The sequence below is a fragment of the Megalopta genalis genome, chromosome 2 (genome assembly GCF_051020955.1).
Source record: "Megalopta genalis isolate 19385.01 chromosome 2, iyMegGena1_principal, whole genome shotgun sequence".
NCBI classification, from domain to species: domain Eukaryota; kingdom Metazoa; phylum Arthropoda; class Insecta; order Hymenoptera; family Halictidae; genus Megalopta; species Megalopta genalis.
The window spans coordinates 29,602,118-29,621,482 of NC_135014.1; the positions used below are offsets into that span (position 1 = coordinate 29,602,118).

The 19,365-nt window shown below is 49.5% G+C and overlaps 1 protein-coding gene across 3 annotated transcripts in view; it reads left to right on the forward strand.

Moving 5' to 3' along the window:
* Positions 1 to 19,365, forward strand: part of Picot (putative inorganic phosphate cotransporter protein picot) — a 37,752-nt gene that overhangs the window by 9,186 nt on the left and 9,201 nt on the right. Inside the window, exon 1 of one of the 3 annotated variants that reach the window (XM_033487158.2) lies at positions 822 to 1,127. The exons of 1 other annotated variant lie outside the window; for it this stretch is intronic. In XM_033487158.2, the coding sequence (XP_033343049.1) occupies positions 1,034 to 1,127 (94 nt within the window). In that variant the 5' untranslated portion in view covers positions 822 to 1,033. Of the gene's footprint in view, positions 1 to 821; positions 1,128 to 12,894; positions 13,608 to 19,365 lie in introns of those variants that run through there. One more of the 3 variants, XM_033487157.2, reaches the window with a different exon arrangement.

The window sequence follows — 19,365 nt, forward strand, 5'->3', positions numbered from 1 at the left end:
GCCAAAGGTAAATGGTCGGGAGCTTTTCAAATAAGTGGCTCGGTCCCGGCGATCGATTTGCCCGAGCAATGGAATATTTTACACGAAACGTTCTTTTACACCGAACGTGTAATTAACGGTTATCTTAAATATATGGTTGTTTTAGGAATGTTTTCTAATTTCTCCTATAAAGAGGAATAGGCAAAAAATAGTGTCGACCCTTCGATTGTCGCGTCGTCGTGCATCGTGCATCGGTAACGGACTTATTTCTTCCGATTTGAAGATCAATCGTTACCGTTCAAAGATCCATGATCGATTCGAACGTCAATTTGATCCGTTGCCTTTCGCTAATTCGATCGAGATCCGTGAAACATTAAAACGTCGAAATAAGAAATACATATTATATCGTACGGCTTAACTTCTCAATTTCGATTTAATTAACGCGAAATGCTTCATCTTTCGAGTCTGTTTAGCAGCCGTAGCGTTGAACTGCCAGCTACCGGCGTAGATCAGGTAACTTTCCTCGGCGAGCAGAGGGATCGTGATAAACGGGAACACGTCGGGCCGTGTCTGCCGGTGATCGAAGGATCGCGCGCAACAGGCGGGTGCAGCGGGGGGAGAGGGGAGTGGGCGATAGAATAAAAGGAAAGTCGCGATTAGACCCGAAATCCTTTGATCCTTGGGATTTCGCGCGTCGATTCGAGCGGCGTCGGGTCGATTCGGGAGGAACGCGACGCTTGATATCGACTCAAAGGGGACCGGGAGGAGGAGGGGGGGAGGAGGAATGAGGTGCTGGAGGAGGAAGAGACGGCCGGCCGGTGGGGCTCCAGGCTCGTGATCTAATTGGCCGACGTTCGCTAGGTGTTCGCGGCTAACAATAAGTGTCGCGAGTTCGGCACCGTCTCTGACAGTGTCGGCGAGAACCGAGCGCGAGTGTTTGCGAGCCCGAGGCCGAAATCGAGATCGAGATCGAGATCGAGACCGAGATCGAGACCGAGACCGCGGCCGCGTGCTCTCTTACCGAGGCCAGCATTCGTACTGCGACAGCTATCCTATGACCACCATGTACGAGAACGGAGGAACCATGAATCGCAAGTCCGAGATCAAGAGGCCCGAGGTCTTCGAGGCCGAGGTGCCGCCACCCTCCGGTGAGTCTCACCCCCTAGATCGCAATCTACGGCGCGCGCGCGATCGCGTCTTACTTTATCAAAAATTCTTGGGTTCCGACGATTTATCTATTACAGTCTTTTTCACAGATCTCTCCTATTGTTTTTTGTTATTGTTTTCGCTGTTGCTATCACTGTCAACCCTTACAGCGTCGAACGATGATTCGTAATGATCGTGTTGCTTCGTAACGCGATCTTAATTTTTGCCACTAAGAGGATTCATCCTATTTTTATAAATAGGATACTAAAACAGGGTACTAAATCTACTATGTCGGTCGAAATGACCAATTTCAAATCTTACATTTTGAAATTCCGAAAAATTACGTAGACTCTTTCCTAGAAAACGATTGAACGGATTTCCTAATTCGAGCACATACATTATAACAAATGCGACGATACAGCTTTGTTATTTTCACGCTGCAACGCGCATTAGTCACTTTTAATGCTCGATAAGCTTGGTATTAACGTGCTATGCTCTCTTATTTACTGCACTATCGCCACTCCAATTTGTCGTTCGTCTATTGGTCGCTTCTTTCCTTTCTTTCATGCTAGCCGTCCAACGTGTAGTACATTGGCGTAACATAAAGAATTCGATTCCCATAAAGGCGAATTTTAGGAATTTGTGGCAGATTTTATAGCAACAATATATTTCGAATAGAGACGTTCGGAAATTTATTGTGTTCCTAGCGGGTACAGCGTTGAGAGCCCGTCGAGCCCCGAAAATTATTGTCAGATATTCCACGTACAGTTCACCCGACGACTGCACTTTGTTCCGACGAATCTATCATGGCGAATTGATCTATAGCAACAATATTTTATAGCAACGATATATTTCGAATAGAGACGTTCGGAAATTTATTGTGTTCCTAGCGGGTACAGCGTTGAGAGCCCGTCGAGCCCCGAAAATTATTGTCAGATATTCCACGTACAGTTCACCCGACGACTGCACTTTGTTCCGACGAATCTATCACGGCGAATTGATCTCGTTAAGTGCGCGCGAAAAATCGGAGAGCATCGAAATGAGAATCCGCACGAAAGGTCCGTGATCTAATAATATCGGCGAAGGTTGCGTGTTCCTGCAATAGCCGACGGTGTCCGGCAGCGACCCGGAAGACCGATATCGGGTCACCCGAGACCCTTCCGCAGAAGCCGACACGTGTCAGCGGGCTGATAATTTCTTTCGTTTGCTTCGGCTACGTTCCATGTTGACACACGATTCGTAGAAAGGTAGCGAATCGGTCGAACACATGAACGAAATCGTATCTCTTTGTTCGCTGTCCGGGCGATTCGCGCGCGAACAATCACGTACTCGCGCGAGTCCGCTGCTCGAGGCTCGTTCGATTTTCGTTTCCGTCGAGGATCGCGAGGGCACGTTCGCTCGAAAATGAAATAAATCAACGAGAATAGAATCCCATCATTGTCGTCGTGGTGCAAATTTAAAAGTGTCTACGTTCTATACATAAACTGGTATTTACACGGGATCGTTCGCGTTTAAATAAACAAGAAAATGGCGTCGCCGCAGGTGCGAGTAAAAACGGGCCGCGCTTGAGCGAAGGAAAATGGAGAAACAATGCGCTGCCGTAACGTTCGACCGTGCGTCATCCGATCTATAAACCGTGCCCTCGGAATTCGTTTACAAATGTGTATCGGGTAACGCGAACTGCATTCGATAATCGACGGGTTTGTAAAGGAACCAGCGGCCGGGCGGTGTCGGATCGCCGCGCATCCGGAGATCGCTCGCGATCCTCCTGAATCGTTCGTAAATCGAGCGCGTTCAGTAACTCGCTCGATCGTTCTACAGGGTGTCCGAAAAATGTCTCGCGATCCGGAAACGGCGAGTTTCTCGGATCATTTGAAGCAGCTTCTTCCTTTACAAAAATGTTCTCCGAGGCACCGTTAACGAGTTATCAACGAAAAACAGCGACCAATAAGAATCGAGCGCGGCCGACGCGAGGCGGCCCAGCCAACCAGCGCGCGAAGCCCAGTTCCGCTCATTGGCTCGGTCGCCACGCGCCAGCCGAGCTCGACTCTCATTGGTCACTGTTTTTCGTTGATAACTCGTTGACGGTGCCTCGGAGAACATTTTTGTAAAGGAAAAAGTTGCTTCGAATAACCTGAGAAACCCGCCACTTTCAGATTGCGAGACATTCTTGGAACACCCTGTATAAACGCTCGCGTATCACTGCGCGCCACCGTGCATTTTCCACGGATTCGCGACCGCCGGCTCGTTCGCGGCCGCCACTATCGATTCGACGAATCGATAAAACCGTCGCTTAAGTTTTTTCTCTCGCCGGAAGCTTCTGCGCCGCGCGCGCCCGGCGCGTGTCCGCGCGCTGCAACGCTTTATCGCATCGCGGAAACTCTCGTTCGCACCTGATAAACGCGCGCTAATGGAATTCCCGCTATCACTTTGTGAAATTGAACTGCTCCCGGTTCATCGGGATACCAATCGCGTGAAAAGTCGCTGGCTCGCCGCGATTCAATGCGGCATTTATCGCCATGGCGGCATCCAATTTACTAGGCGATCTCCGGGACGGTCGCCATCTTGACGCGTACGCCGGCTCTTGGCGCGTTCGCGCGTTTTTAATCCGTTCGCAAACGTTAATTAAACATTGTTCGTATTGAAACGACGATGTTGTTTACCTGAGCTGGGCCGCGTCGGAAATGTTCGGCGGGGATCGATTTACAAAGCGAATTAGGGAGGTCGCGAAACGGCGACAATGGGTGCCACGAGCCGCTAATTGGCACGGCAAAGGTCTCCAGCCGCTGACGGGTTCTACGATTCGCCGATGATCGCAACGAACACAATGGCTCAGCCGGAGAAAAAACATCGTCGCACCTGGCACGAAACAGTCGCCGGCCACGGTTGCGGCTCGTGGTCACGCTCAGAAAGTTCCGATTTCGTGGAACGAGTTTCCTGCCGGCCGGATTTTTATCGCTCTTTTTCCCCCTCCTTTTTTCGAGCAATTAACGAATATCTCGTTTCCCGCGAAATCACGCCGGCGACCTTTGACACCGACCGTTTCTCATCTGGCGCGGCGGCGTCCACGATCGCCTCGCCGTCTCGTCTCGTCTCGTTCGCCTAGACCTAGACACTGGGCATATTCGTTCTTCCGCCAATCGTATTCCACAAATACCTCCGACGTTTTCACCGTTCCACGGTCGCGCATCGACTCATTTTCGTCCGCAAGCGTATGCAACCCACGTTCCGGCTGGTTATCGGCGAATTTGCATTTCCGAGGATCGTATGCTGGCGCTTCTGAAACATCGGCGTGCCGCTTATCGGCCGTCGTTCGAGCATTAGCTAATAATTCCAAGGAACACGAACGCAAACTTCGATCGCGGTTGCACAGAACAACGAACGTTCGCAATGAACGTCGTTTAAAACGGTCGAACCGTCGCGCCACCCATGCACGCCTGACGCAATTACTTGCGCAAATTTCGAATTAATCGTTGCAATTGCGATTGCAACGCCTGAAATACGCTCGTCCGAATGCCGTGGAATTTTTTTTCGGGAGCCCTCGCTCGGCGATTTTCATCATTTTCCTCATTCGGCGGTCGATCCGAGTCGGACTAAGTCGAAAAGTCGGCTTTTCCGTGGCGGGTTGCGAAAATTTGGCGATAGATCAAATTCATCCGCGAACGTCGAATTGACGGGTGTGTGTGTTCTTTTTTCGGCGAGCGGCCAGATCTCTCGATCGCGGGCTCGATGGAGCGCAACAACCGGAAGCGACCGGATCGGAAACGGGGTGTACGGTTTACGTAAAAGCGGACGCTACCAGCCAGCTAAGCGATAGTCACCGGAGGAGATCGTATCTCGACGCGATCAAGTGTCGAGTTATTACTCGATTTCCGTTCGCCGGCGATCCGTCGGCGATCTCTCGAGCCTGTGCGCCAGTCCCTAGGAAAAAAAAGCCGGCGGACGTATCGTCGAGACTGGACAAACGCGAGGAATGGGCCTTATTATAATCCTTATCTTATCCGAGATTCTTCACCCGTTCCGCTTGCGTAACAGAAAGGTGACGGACGCACGCGATACACGGAATCTCGGCGTCTCTCTCGAATCCGAACACGCGCGGGCACTTCCAAATTATAGTTGTCGCGTGCAGCAGGTCACTCACTTGGAAACACTATCGTAATCGTTCGTTATTATTATTATTATTATTATTATTATTATTATTGTCAGAGGTATGCGGGAACCCGGAAATATCGGGAACGGATCTCGAAAATATTTCTCGAACGTTTCAGGACCAGGAAAATTCTACCTGAAATTCTCCATCAGCTTGTAAACAAAATGGATAATTTGGGAAGAGGAGATCTTGATACGTACTATCGCTGAAATATTATTTCATCATTTGAGCCGTTTATTTTGAAAGTGGCATAAGTCACTTTTTCAAAAAAATCGAATTAATGGTAACACTAATTATAATCGAACGGTATCTTTTCATTAAAAAAAAAAAGAAAAAAAAGTGATTTATGCCACTTTCAAAATAAACGGCTCAATTGATTTAGTAATTTTAGGTAATAGTATAATTTTAGTAATTTTTATTATCTTAGACAGTTTTATTATGGAGCGAATAATTATATTCAAATTTAATCACTCTCATCAATAGAACAATTTATATATATATATGTAATATAGAACTATATATATTATTATATTAATTATAATTAACATATAATGTATAATTATATATATTGTTACTACTTGCTATATATTATTACGTTAATTATAATTAATATATAATATATAATTAACATATTAATTATGTACATTATATATTATTAATTATATATTAATAATAATATATAATTATATATATAATAAGTAATTACCCTCCATTAAATCGGAGGATATTATTCGACCCTAGCGGCTCATTTTTATAATTGCCGAATAATCGTATCTTTTCTTCTCAAATTGTCCATTTTCGTTCACAAAACCGAAGGAAAATCGGGGAGAATTTACCGTATTCCGATTCGATAAATATTCGATAAATATTCATATACAATAGACGATATTTCGATAAATATCACTTAATTCTCGAAGCATTCCCGAATGAATCGAATGCTATCGCCACATCCTCGCAGCGACTCGGTTCATAGAATACAGGCGAGTGTACGCTTCTTCTGTACGTTTCAAACAGTTGTAGCATTCTCGGAGTACGTACGTACGAACGTATCAACATAAACAACGAGGCGACTCACTTAGTAGCGAACGGAGCTATTCTCGAAACGTGATTCTCCCGAGAAAAAAAGATTCTTGCCCCCGAGCCGACCCGACACATTCGGCTTCTCGCGCTCTAATTAGTACGATCGTTCGTTATTTTTATCACAATCCTGTCCGTCATCCGTCTTGTCCTTTATCGTTACCGTTTCGTTCGCCAAGACCTGATCAACTATCCAGCTAACTATCGCAATGCTGCAAATCCTGCAATTATCGCATACGTTCTCTCCGATGTCGTTTCAACCGAACGCGTCTGCATGCAACGCGCGCGCGCGTCGAATATTTCTCCAAGGCCCGAAGTTGTATCCGCGAATCGCGCGACGTCATCTTTCGCTTTGGCCCGTGTCACCGTTGGATTTCGAAGCGGTCGCTCGCGTTCGCCAAACGTTCGCCATTGTGCCCCGGGTCGTTGATTTTTCAGCGACGTCCGCGGGGCTCCGCTGAACAGCTCGCGGAATAAATTAGTCGAGTGCCGCGACGCTGGAACTCGTTCGACGCAAAAACGACGCGTCGCGAGCATCGGTGCCCCATAAATATGTATCGGTGGCCAGTTAACGGCTGGCCTGCCCGCTCGATTCGATCCAGATAAGCGTTGATAGACTCGTCGCGGGTTCGGTTTCCGGTTTCTTCAAACGCTCACGACGATCTCTCCTGTGTGTCTCGCCGACCATAGATCGCGATCGCGGTTTCTTTTTTTTTGTGACACGCGGAAGCCATTCGTTATCGTTGCCGAGACGATAAGCGACCGATTGGCGGATACCGGAGGTGTCTCGGCGCGACGGCGCGGAGAAAGAATGCTCCGTGGAGCGATGGCTGGCTCGGCGAGAGCGCACCGGCCACGCCTACTTAGGGCAGGCCACGCCTATTTCCCTTGCGGAGAGGGCGCGAAATTCGCGGACAATTTTCTGGCGATGATTTCAGAACTGTCTTTCGCGAGAGCAGATCGGAACAAAGGAGTCTCGAGACTCGCGTCTCGACGGCGTTCGAAGTCGTTCCGTGCTCGGATTGTAGGGCCGCGCAAGGACGCGATCTCGACCTTAGAGGAATTTCCGTGCCGCTCGATCTCGCTCGCACTGTTCTCCTGAATAATGCATGACGCGAGTCTTGCTCGCCTCTTGTTGTCGGTAATCGTCGTGCTCGAATCGAATAGATAAAACGAACGCAGCTAATAACGGCCGAGAAGGGAGACACAAACCGAGCCAGCGAGCGTGCGAGCCGAGCCGAGCTTGCAACCGTCGACGAACCGACCAACCAGGCGGAAATAATTTATCGGTAAGCCGAGGCGCGCGGCCCGCCACGGAATTCCAATGGGCCGCGTAATTGCGTCCAGAATCGTCGCGGTTCTTCTTAGAATGTAACAACGATAATAACAATAATAATCGTTCATTTCTATTACGCGCGAGATGACAGCGGACAGCCTTTACGCGTACTGAACAGGCGCGCGCGACGATGGAAACGAGCTCTCTCGGTTTGGTGCTTCTGCAACCGTAGTTTCACCGGCTGTCGCATTGTTTCGATTCTAGCCGCGATGTACAACGTTCGAGCCGTTGCGACACGATTTCTTAACTGCGTTGATTAGTGTAGTAAATTCTCCCTAATTTTCCAAGTGGGCAATTTGGGAGGAGGAGATCCCGATGCATGTTATTGCTGAAATATTATTTCTTTAATTGGTTCATTAATTTGATAGTTTTTTGATAGTTAACTTTATAGTTTTCATTTCATTTGATAGCGTAATTTTATTAATTTTTATTACCTTAGACACAGTTTTGTTATTAAAGGAATAATTATATTCAAATTTAATCGCTCATTATTAGAATGATTCAATAATTAAGTTACTCCATTAAATGACTCCTACGACGAAATTTCTATTATTCGAGCCTGGCAGCTTATTTTTATATTTGCCGATCGTCAATAATTACAAAAGCGAGCCACAAGGCCCAAATTGTCCATTTTCGTTTAAAAGCTGATCGGATAAAATTTACTGTACTTTATAATTAAATAACATATTTATAATTAATATTAATATTACTATAAATAATATTAATTATAATTAATATTACTATAAATAATATTATTATAATTAAATTTACTTTCGTTTCCAGGCTTTGACAACGAAAGAATCATATTTTGTTTCGATTTGGAATAACTAAATAACGTTGTTAGTTAGTATATCATGTACGAAATTTCCATCGCGAGTCCGACTCGTAACAGTGAGAGGGATGATCGCGGCCTAATCTAGTCGCGTGCACTCGAACGAATGCCGGAAGGCCTGTTCGAACGGCGACGTCGAAATCACCAAGAAAGTAGAAAGTCCGTGCGTGTTACGTGTGTCTCCCCGGAACGAGCGTTCCAGGTTGCCGCCGTCGTCGCGTCGGTTCGAACTGCGAACAGTGCAGCCGCGTCGGACGCGTCCGTCATTCCTCACGGAACACCAGCGCGCTGAACTTTCGGTCCCGATCGACGTCCAGCTCGAAACCATCTCGCCGTCTACTATTTCGCGATAACGCTCCGATACGGCCGGTTCCGACATCGCGCGGATCTCCACGACGGTCTTATGACGGTTGCCGCACTATTCTCCGCCGGATCCAGCGACGCAGTCCTTGACTGAGAACGCTCTGCCTTAACCTTTTAGGTATGGCTGAATTCTGCGCGAGGCTATTTCTCTGGACGACAGAGTCTGATGTGTACTGTACAGAGTCTGATACTGTGTATTCTGTCTGTATATACAGGGTGTCCCAAAAATGTCTCGCAATCCGAAAGTGGCGGATTCCTCGGGCCATTTGAAACAACTTTTTCCTTTACAAAAATGTTCTCCGAGGCACCGTTAACGAGTTATCAACGAAAAAACAGTGACCAATGAGAGGCGAGGTGGCCGAGCCAATGGCGTCAGCGGTCGAGCGGTCGAATCCCAGCTCAGCTGGCGCGAGGCGACCGAGCCAATGAGCTTCGCGCGCTGGTTAGCTGGGCCGCCTTGCGTCAGCCGTAATCGATTCTTATTGGTCACTGTTTTTCGTTGATAACTCGTTAACGGTGCCTCGGAGAACATTCTTGTAAAGGAAGAAGTTGCTTCAAATGATCCGAGGAACCCGCCATTTCCGGATTGCGAGACATTTTTGTGACACCCTGTAGACTGTTGTAAATCGATGCGAAGACAAAAGAAGTGCGAAACAATGCATACGAAGACGATTATTTGGTTCAAACGATGAGCGAGTGAGCTACTAGAGCAAGCCACTATAGTGGCGCGTCGTCCAGAGAGACGACATCCGCGAAAGCCACTATAGTGGCGTGTCGTTCTAAAATATGACATCCGCGGAAGCCACTATAGTGGCGCGTCGTGCCTAAATGGTTAAATCGCCGGTTATTATGTGTTTCTTCCATCGAGCAGTTTTTACTTGGGCTCGTCGTGTATCGCTGCGTCGAGTTATGCAACGCCGGTCTCGGCACGCCGCCGCCGCCGCAACGAGTGCACTCATTGCGGCGTTCCGTAATCGTTAGGAAAGTTCGCCACCCCTCCTCGCGCGGCTTTCCTAATTAGGATTGCGCCACCGGGGCGGGAAAAAAATTCGATCGAATAAAAGTGAAATACATGGAGCCAGCCGGCGACGTCGGGAAAAACGGTAATAAAGCAAAGAGAGTCACAGTCCGCTCGCTATAATACGTGATCGCCGTGGTTCACGGTCCTCCGCGAGGAGCAAAGAAAACGGATACGGCCGAAGGAACGCGCGAGCTTCCCCCGCTCGACGCTTCGTTTGTATTCGAGCGACGTTGGTGTCGGGTTTCGAAAACGCGGCCGGTGAAAAATGGCGCTCGCCGCCGACGTCTACGCGTAGAACGTCTTGCGGACGGCGCCGCGGCGCGACATCAGATCGCGAAAACCGTGTACACCTTGACACGGATCGAGAGGAAAGTTCGATGCGATGTCGGTCGAGCCGAGCACCGCGCTCTCGTTTGCGGCCAATTTTACGCGGGACGTACGACCCGCGCGATTCTAATTCCAAGATCCGGAGACGTTTCCGGCTGGCTCGCGTGCAGGCCGTTTCGGTTCTCGCCCACGACGGACGTTATTTTCCACTTTACCAAGTGAATAATACGTTTAGGGGTCCAACTGTTTCCTGTGTTGTCGCTCGCGATGCCCGGAGACTAGAACGGCCAAGACCAACGAGGTCGTGCCGGCCGGGAACGTCGCGCGTCGAAACGCGATCCGTTCTTGGCTCGAACGAATCGTCCGCGTTCCGTCAGGTGAGTCGATTGATCGAGCGTCGATTACGCAGCGACGTTCCTTACCGACTAGTCCAGCCGAGCAAGCGGGAACCTTCCCTATCGTACGAAGATACCGCGCTACCGTATTTACCGACGGCGCGGGCAGCGTAGGTAATTCCTTTATCGATAGATCGCAGAGGAGGCAGCCTCCCTGGCGAGCCACGTTATCTGTTTACAGAAGAGATTATTTCTTGGGAAAATTATCTTTGCAACACGTATCGCGATTACCTCATTGTTATCTTTTCACAGTTCTCGGCGCAGCGTAGCCAGAATCGAGCAAACATGTTCTCAGATACGTTCCTACGACGTCGTTTAGATCCGTTGAGCACGTAACAACGATCGTTGGATCTTGTCGAATTAGCGGAAAGAACGAGGAAATTAGGTTAATGTCGTGCAAGAATCGCGAGAGTTAGTCTCGTTTCCCGCGGTTGACAGTACAGAAATATCTCGATTAAACGCAGGCACGCAGCCGTCCGTGTCAACTATGCGTCCATATTTAACGGTATTACGTAAACGTGAAATTACGTTTAGCCGGTTATTACACACAAATTGGCGAACAATTGTTTGCCTTAAGTAAATCACCGCTGTCGTCGTCATCGTCGTCATCATCTCTCTCCGTGATATCGCTGAGTCAAGTCGCGCAGCGGCGACGATTCATGTTCCGACCACGGAATTTCGATTCGGATGAAATCTGTTCCCGTGCGAGCGTAGCAACGATTTCCGCAGCGTCATCCTCGCGGATCCGTTCGCGGGAGGATCGCCGGCTGCTGTACAACGGTCGTCGTGCGGGAGACAAATGAAAAAGGGGAAACGGCGAGAAGCGAAGGCGTGATCGTCGGGCTCCGCGACACGACGGTTTTTTGGCACGCGAATCTCGCGAGCTATTATTGGCACGCCGCGGCATCTTTATTTTAAACCGCGATTTGGCGACACGCGGTTAATACGAACGTTAACGCGTGTTTCTTCCGGCTCGTGTGCCGATACCCGTTCCCGATCGATGCGCGATCAATCGATCTATCGATCGATCGGATCTCGGGAATTTCGGGAAAGTCTCGCGCCGCCTGGCCGCGCGCGCGCGTTTCTCCGTTGCGGCGGATGCGCGTCGCCTGTGTCCTTGCCGGCGTTAATTGCGAAACGCGAGCGCGACTCTGGTTAAACAAACGTTACGAGCGTGTATCGCGGGAATGACTCATCGTTCGGCGCAGCTCGATCCCGCCCGATCAAATCTCTTCGAAGCGATAACGCGCGCGCCGAAAGATTCCGGCGTGCATGCCGCTGTAACGCCGCGTTACATATAATATATCCGAACCCCTGTGCGATCCTTGGCGCAGCGGATCGTAAACGCTATAGATCGCGCCACGATTATGCGATCCACGCGCAACGATATTGTCATCGGCGGTTTGATAACGCCACGGGGATTAGCCGGTCGCCGGTGTTCCGGCGAGCCGATCTCGCGATAAGGCGCGGCCGCTAGCAGATTTTGGAGCCGCTGTATCTCCTTGCAAACGATCCGCTGGTTACGCAATTTCCTGACGGATAGATCGCCCGGCTAAATGCGAAGCACAGACGAACCCGTGTAGCGCCGCCCGTCGTCTCTTGTCCCGCCTACGAGCCCGCTTTCTACACCAATCGTTCCTCCATTCCGCTCGCCTTCGTTGCAACTTTTTCTGCAATTCGAAAATACATCGGTGCGAATCTGTAGAGTATAGGAAGTTTCCTCGATTTTTATCTGTCGTCACGATGTAACTGCAAAGCTCCGCAGGCAAGTAGGAAGAGCACGGAGGAGTACAAAGTTGCGTGACGATAATAAAACTGTCAGTTGCCTGACGCGTGAGTCGTTGCTTCGGAAAGTGTGCCAGGTAAACTGCGAACGATAAGGTAAACATTTCAGCGATGAGAGGGACAAGAAAAATATGCTTAGATCATGCAGAAGTACGCGATGATTGCGTGGGCAGGTGCGAAGATTACGGGAGAAAGATCGCGACGACGCTGTTCGTCCAAGTTTCGTGCGTTTCGATTTCCGTCGGTTAGACCGATTCGAACGGTTGCCGCGAAACGCGGCCAGTTTGGCGCGCATTGCCGCGATTGGCCGGATCGCGGCGAGAACGGTAGATGGCGCGGACGCGGCCAACCAACGGCCGACGGAACGGTGACGCGCGCCGATTGGCCGGCCGCGCTCGCGCCTCGGCTGCCCTCGCGTCCCGCCGCCACGACTTCGGTCACGTCGGGTTCGTCCGAAACTCGGGGCGCCGAACGCCGGCCGAACTTGGCCGAGGGAGCGAGAGAGAAGGAGGGAGGCAGGTGCGTGCTCGCTCTCGAGCACACGAGATCGTTGTTAATCATCGTTATCGGTGTGCACGAAACCGTCAACCGATTCACCGCTTAGAAGCCGATTCTATTCGCGCAGTGCGGCCTTTCGGTGTCGACCGAACACGTTCTCGCGTTTCCCGGGAGTGTCGTCGTCTCGTGTCTCGTGTCGCGTTGTGTCCCTCGAGCTCTCGATCTGAAGCACTCGAGAGCGGTATTCTCTCTCTCCGTCTCTCTCTCTCTCGCCCGTTCTCGCGCCGTCTCGTCGTGTCGGTCTGTCGTCGGCCAGCAAATACAATTCCGTGAATAATCGCTAGTACTCGGACGAGCAAGTCGGACGACGGAAACGCGAATCCTCGACGGTTCGCTGTCTATCGACAATTCGTTTCTCTGTCTTCTTCGTTCCGTCGTGTTCCTGAATTCCGTGTTTTCGAGTTCCACGTTCGGCCACGAGACCCCTCGCGGATCTGCTTCGCCCGTGGCTAAAGAGCTCGCAGAGAGAAAGAGGGAGAGGAAAAAGAGAGAGAGAGAGAGAAAGAGCCAGCGAATCGCCAAAGGCGGGATGAACGGCAACGGCCGAGCCAACGGCGAGAACCGAGGACGGAATGGCCACGTGCTTGTATGGGAGCAACCCGGCCTGGAGGAAGAGGACAGCTTGTCGAGAAAACGAAGTATGTCTCTTGTTCTCTGGGTCTCTTAGACCACGACTGGCCACGTTCCTGGACTAGTTTTACCCGATGATACTTACTTTGCCCTCGAGCCTCTCCTGGAAACATATTCGACGTGTGTGCGTACACGGGGCTGTGTGCGATCTCGTGCATGTGCCTTCGGTAAATGCGTCTTCGACCACGTGCTCTCGCTCTCGCTCTCTCGGCTGAACGCGACTCCGTCGCATGGCCACAGGCACCGAACGACGCGTTCCGATCATTTTTTGCAACTAGGTATTTCCAAATCGAAATCGCTCTATCAGCGAGAGAGACAGTTTCCGTCTTGGTTGACGTACCGACGAGTAGATCGATCCACTTGGAAATCGAATTGTTTCAAATCGTTCGATCCATTTCGAAGTTGGAACGGTTTCAAGAGTTCGCGTCCGTTTAAAGTCCCAACGAAATGTCCGATCTGTCCGAACAATTTCGGGAATTCAGTGTGTTGCGCGTCGAATATTTCGAACCGTTATTCTTATCTAGAATTAATCGACTGCGGTCGCGTACTCTACTTTTATCGTTCCGCGATATTAACTCCGCTCCGTAATTAATCCTTTCGGCTAACTCGAGGGTGTATTAGGAATTCTTTATCGAACTAATCATACACCGCTAACATCCGAGAATTCAGCTTTGATTTTCGTTTATTAAAAGACTCGCGAAAGCAAGAGTTGTTGGGGGCATGTATCCTGAGTCGATAAGTAAGAAACGACCGCTCGATAGTTGTCAACAAGGATATATTATATGTACTCGTAATTCTGAGTATTTCGTGTACTTCTAACTTGGTATCTAGCTTTATTTACTTATTTAATTGGTTTCCACTCGTGGTTATTTGTCGCAATCAACGTAACTCTAATTGGAACAATAACGATATCGGTAACATTCATTTTCGAGCGTTTATTCCGTACGAGTCGTACGAAATAGTTGGAGTGTATCTTGTTTGCAATTTTTTTTCCTTTTTGTTAGCGTCGGTTGCATTTCGCAAATCGCACGCAGCAGGCTGTCACGGGTACGCGTTAGCCGCGTACGTACACGCAAAAATAATCGCGCGTGGGTGGACCCCGCATGAAGTAGTTCTAACATTTTCCTCATCCACTTTCACGTTCACGCTCTCTTCTGCTCCTTTTTCTTCTGTTATCCGCTGCCGAACTGTTTTCCCGCGCTCTCCCTCCCCTCCTCTCTCTCTCTCTCTCTCTCTCTCTCCCTCTCTCGGGCTCCCTCTCCCGCGGTACATCTCTCACGTCCATTTATATAATCTATTTAATTAATTATTTATTTATGGAACAAAGTCTCATTACAATCATGGACGATGATGACGCTCGACGCTCGTAAAGGCGGGGACGGAAAACGTCAAAATAATTGCAACATGATTTTTTACGCGCGAATGAAGCACGTCCCTTTCAATTCCATCGATCATTTTTCTCAGCTGAATTAATACTCGTTGACAAACAATCGGTAAAGATAATTCTAATGAATTTCATCGTTGCGTACAATTGCGAAGTTATCGCGATGTCCGAGCGTTCCGGTACTTTTCCGACCGACTGTACTCGGGGCAATTCGGAGGTTGCGGAATTGTATGAAATGCAACGTGGAAAGAGTTGAACAAAGCGTGGTGGTCATGGATTCTCAGAACGTTACACTAAGCCGCTGCGTGTACACACTAACGCTGTGGGCAGCGATCGTGGATACAACTAATTTGACTTCGTTTATGTAAAATAGATTGCGACGCGTCGACGACGTTATTGTCGAGCGTGGCAATCGAAAAGCTCGCCGATAGGTAACGGCTCGTACGTACATATCGCATCGTTTTCTTTTCTTCGGACCTTCATTGAAAAATTTCTTTTTTTCGAGACTTCATCGAAAAAGCTTGCTAAAATATTTCAACGACAGAGACTTAAAATCCTAGCGATATCTTCGAATCTGGCGGACGGATCGTTCGAAGTACTGGTTAGAATGGATGACTTTGCGTTACAACAATGTTGGGGCATCATTGTTGCATTATCTAGTCATCTCCGGAATTAGACGCTTTTAGTGTAATAGAATGTCAGGTTTTTGATAGCTTTCTGCACTTTTTTAAACTCGTACTCGCGCACGAAAGATTTTTCTCAAAAATATCCGGACGTCTGGCTGAGGAAACAATCAGAGGTTCGCCGTTACCGACGAACCTTCGACGATATTTCCTTTACCGACGCGCCCTTTATCGACGGCGCGCGTTACCGACCCAAGTGACAGCGTCCGCGAAAGGAATTAGGGCAACTCGACAAATCCGACTGCAAATTCGACTTCCTTTTCTCGCTTCGGCATCTTAAAATACACAGTGAGTTATCGTGACAACGATGATCCGAGCGAAGATAACGTACACCTACTATTCCATCGGAGATAAAGCTTATTAATAGTAATCGGTGACGCGCGGGTATCGTAATAGCGGCCCACGCATGCATTTCTTGGAGCGTTATCTCGATCAAGTTTTCGCGAAGCTCCCGACGAAGAAGATATTGCATCCAATTTACTATTAATTTGTCGAATATATATATATCTAACGGTCGGATGACGCGACGCCGTCTTTTATTGTCCCTCTGCTTTGCATACATTTGTGTATCGGCGAGACTGGACTGTAACGGTCGGGTGGTGGGGGTAACTCGTGGAACTCTTTCTGTCGCAACTGCTTCTCTAGTTCGGAATGGTATAAGCAACGGTTTCAAAGTTTCTCCATTAGATTGGACCACCGTACTAACTTCCATTGAAGGATTTAACCTCTGCGAGTTCAGCAAGGGCCTCGTTATCGCGACAGAGGAACGCGAAATCGGCGATTTGTTCTGCAAGCCTATCGCTCGCCGCACCGGAACACGACACATAATTACACGTTTCGCGCAAGAACGTGCATGTCCACCGGCATTGTTCGCGCACCATCGATTTTTCTCCAGCGTTCCTGGCATACGCGGGCGCGCGCGCGCGCGCGAGCTTAACACGTTCGAAGGTATCGAAGGTCGAGAACCGTTCCTTCTCTCTACGCTCTCGCAAACCGTTTTTATTCTGCTTCGCGCGAACCGTAGGAAGCGCCGTCGAAAAAACAGTGTTGTTCGTCTATCGCTAAATAGCTCGGCCTTGAACAACCGTAAGACGAGATAGCACGCTCGTAGCGTGCTTGCGATTGCTGTTAGCAGCAAATAATTCATTGAAAAAGTCCGGTCAATTCGTGCGCCTAAATTATATTTCCGTGTGCATGTCGCGTTAGCTGGGATTCCAACGAGATTGCGTAACCGCGTTCGCGAGAAATCCACGCGACGAAACGGAATAATCGATTGCTCCGCGAAGTCGACAGCCGATCGTCTGCAATCTCTCGGATGCTGTCCGGACGAAAGCGGGGCCGCGCGGATGAACGAGATCGACGGGACGAATCGATAGGGAGGAACACAGTAGTCGGTCCTGATCGGGGCGAGATTTCGGCCAGGCGATAAGATATCGATGCGTAATCGCGCTACCATTCCGTTTCCACGAGTCGAATTCCGAGCATGGCGCGCGGCGCGAGCCAAAGGTCGCTCTCCGCTCTCGCTACGAAAACGTGTCGATCGTTCGATCGGCGCGAAAATCTATTCGGTTTGCCCGTCGAAAGTGAACCGATCGTGTCCCCCCTCCTCTGCTCCTCCGTCGGAGCCCGAAGATTGCGCGAACGGACACACGCGCGTGCCACGGCTTTAGGCGGCTTATTAGCTATTTCGACCGAGTCGGCTCGCGAGCACGTGCTCGTCGACTGTTAGTCAGCTGCTCGACGGCGACACCCGACTAGAGATGGGCTCGAGCATTTCGCAAGCTGCTTCGATCCTTCGTTGATTACGCTCGCACCGTTTTTATTACGTTCAATGAGTGTCCTTTGTCCAGGGAGTCCTCTAGATTGACTCTGAGAGCGACGAGCGATAATAAAAAAAATAAAAAATTAAGAGACAGAGCGCTTTGGTAAAAAAGATTTCAACGGCATCAGCATTATGTCACGCAGTCTTCGTCCAAGATTCTACGTCTCTGAAAGAATGTAGCTTTCAAGATTCTACCTTTTCCGTGGAAGAGGCGTGGCTAAGCTTAAAAGGGGGCGTGGTTTCTTTAATGGCTGTAGAGCAGAATGAGGAACGTACAGAACCTACAGAAATCGCGTTCCCAAATTCGAATACCGAGAACTCGAATTCCTTTGCCCAGGGACTCCTCTAGATTCACTTTGAGAGCGACGAGCGATAATAAAAAATATAAAAAATTAAAAGACAGAGCGCTTTGGTAAAAAAGATTTCAACGGCATCAGCATTATGTCACGCAGTCTTCGTTCAAGATTCTACGTCTCTGAAAGAATGTAGCTTTCAAGATTCTACCTTTTCCGTGGAAGAGGCGTGGCTAAGCTTAAAAGGGGGCGTGGTTTCGTTAATGGCTGTAGAGCAGAATGAGGAACGTACAGAACCTACAGAAATCGCGTTCCCAAATTCGAATACCGAGAATGACGTTATCGTGCGTGTCGGATTCGATCCCAACTCTGCGTCGTGTACGGAGGCGGCGACGCGACGCGACGTCGAGACGACGCCTGACACACGACTCGTCGCGCTGCCAACGAGCCTCCTCGTCCTCGGACGTATAGCGCCTGTTCTCGCGAGCGCTTCGAACGAGCCTCGAACTTGACACACGCAAGCCGATCGTGGCTCGCTGCAACACGACTCCTGCCGAGCTCGCTGTTCTTTAACCAGCCGACGGCGCGCCGTCGCCGTCGCGCAGACGTTGTCAATGTTTTTCCTCGAACTTTACCAGGAAAAGTAAGTTAATCCAATGATTAACCGTCGTTGCGAATTGAATTGACGCTCACATAACCGACTTCCTTGTTCCCTAACGAGAAGCGGCGTTGTTCTTCGGGATAAAAGATCGGCTCGTTCTCGAAATTCTCTGGTCGCGTCCCCTGGTAATTCAGGTCGAGAAAATCGCCGGGAATAAAAGGCACGAACAACGGAACAACGCAAACACATAAATACACACACACACACACCGACCCTGATCTCGATAAGCATCTACAAACCAGTCTGAATTGCTCGGCACACTCTCGGCGTTGTAACGCGGAAAGAGAATAGATAAAAGGGGAGTATGTAATATTTGCGGTTGTAAACTATCACGATAATGCGGACAACGATGGCGCATCTCGCTGGATTATTCTCGCCTTGTTGGATTCCGTTCTCGCCGCGGATTCGGGCCGGAGAGTTTTGGACGAATTTTTGCGGCGATCAGGAAGCGGAGAGAGCAGGTCGACGTGAAAAACGAGGCTGTCGACCGTGTATCGATCTCGCGCGGGGAGGAAGCGTTTTGCGAGAGAGAGAGAGAGAGAGAGAGAGAGAGAGGCGCGCGACAACAAGCTGCGCAAAATAATCGTCGCTGGTTTAGGCGATAGGTTGCGCGGGCCGAAAATAAATCTTGCATCGGATCTAATAATAAGCTGCATCATTATTACCCTGTCTTATCGGCCGGAAATTGTATAAATAAACCGGCGAACGTAATGTGTACCGCGATGGGACACCGCCGAATACGGCGTGTTTCGCGGCGTGATTCGCGTGATTCACCGTTTCGCGCGCGCGATAAACGATAATAAGATCTGGGGGGGGGGGGGGTGCAGGCCCGTGCAAGTAATTTCGCAAACGTGGAAACGATATTGTCCGCGGCCCCCGAGAATCGCCGCGTCGGCGGTCCGCCACGAATTCCACGCCGCACA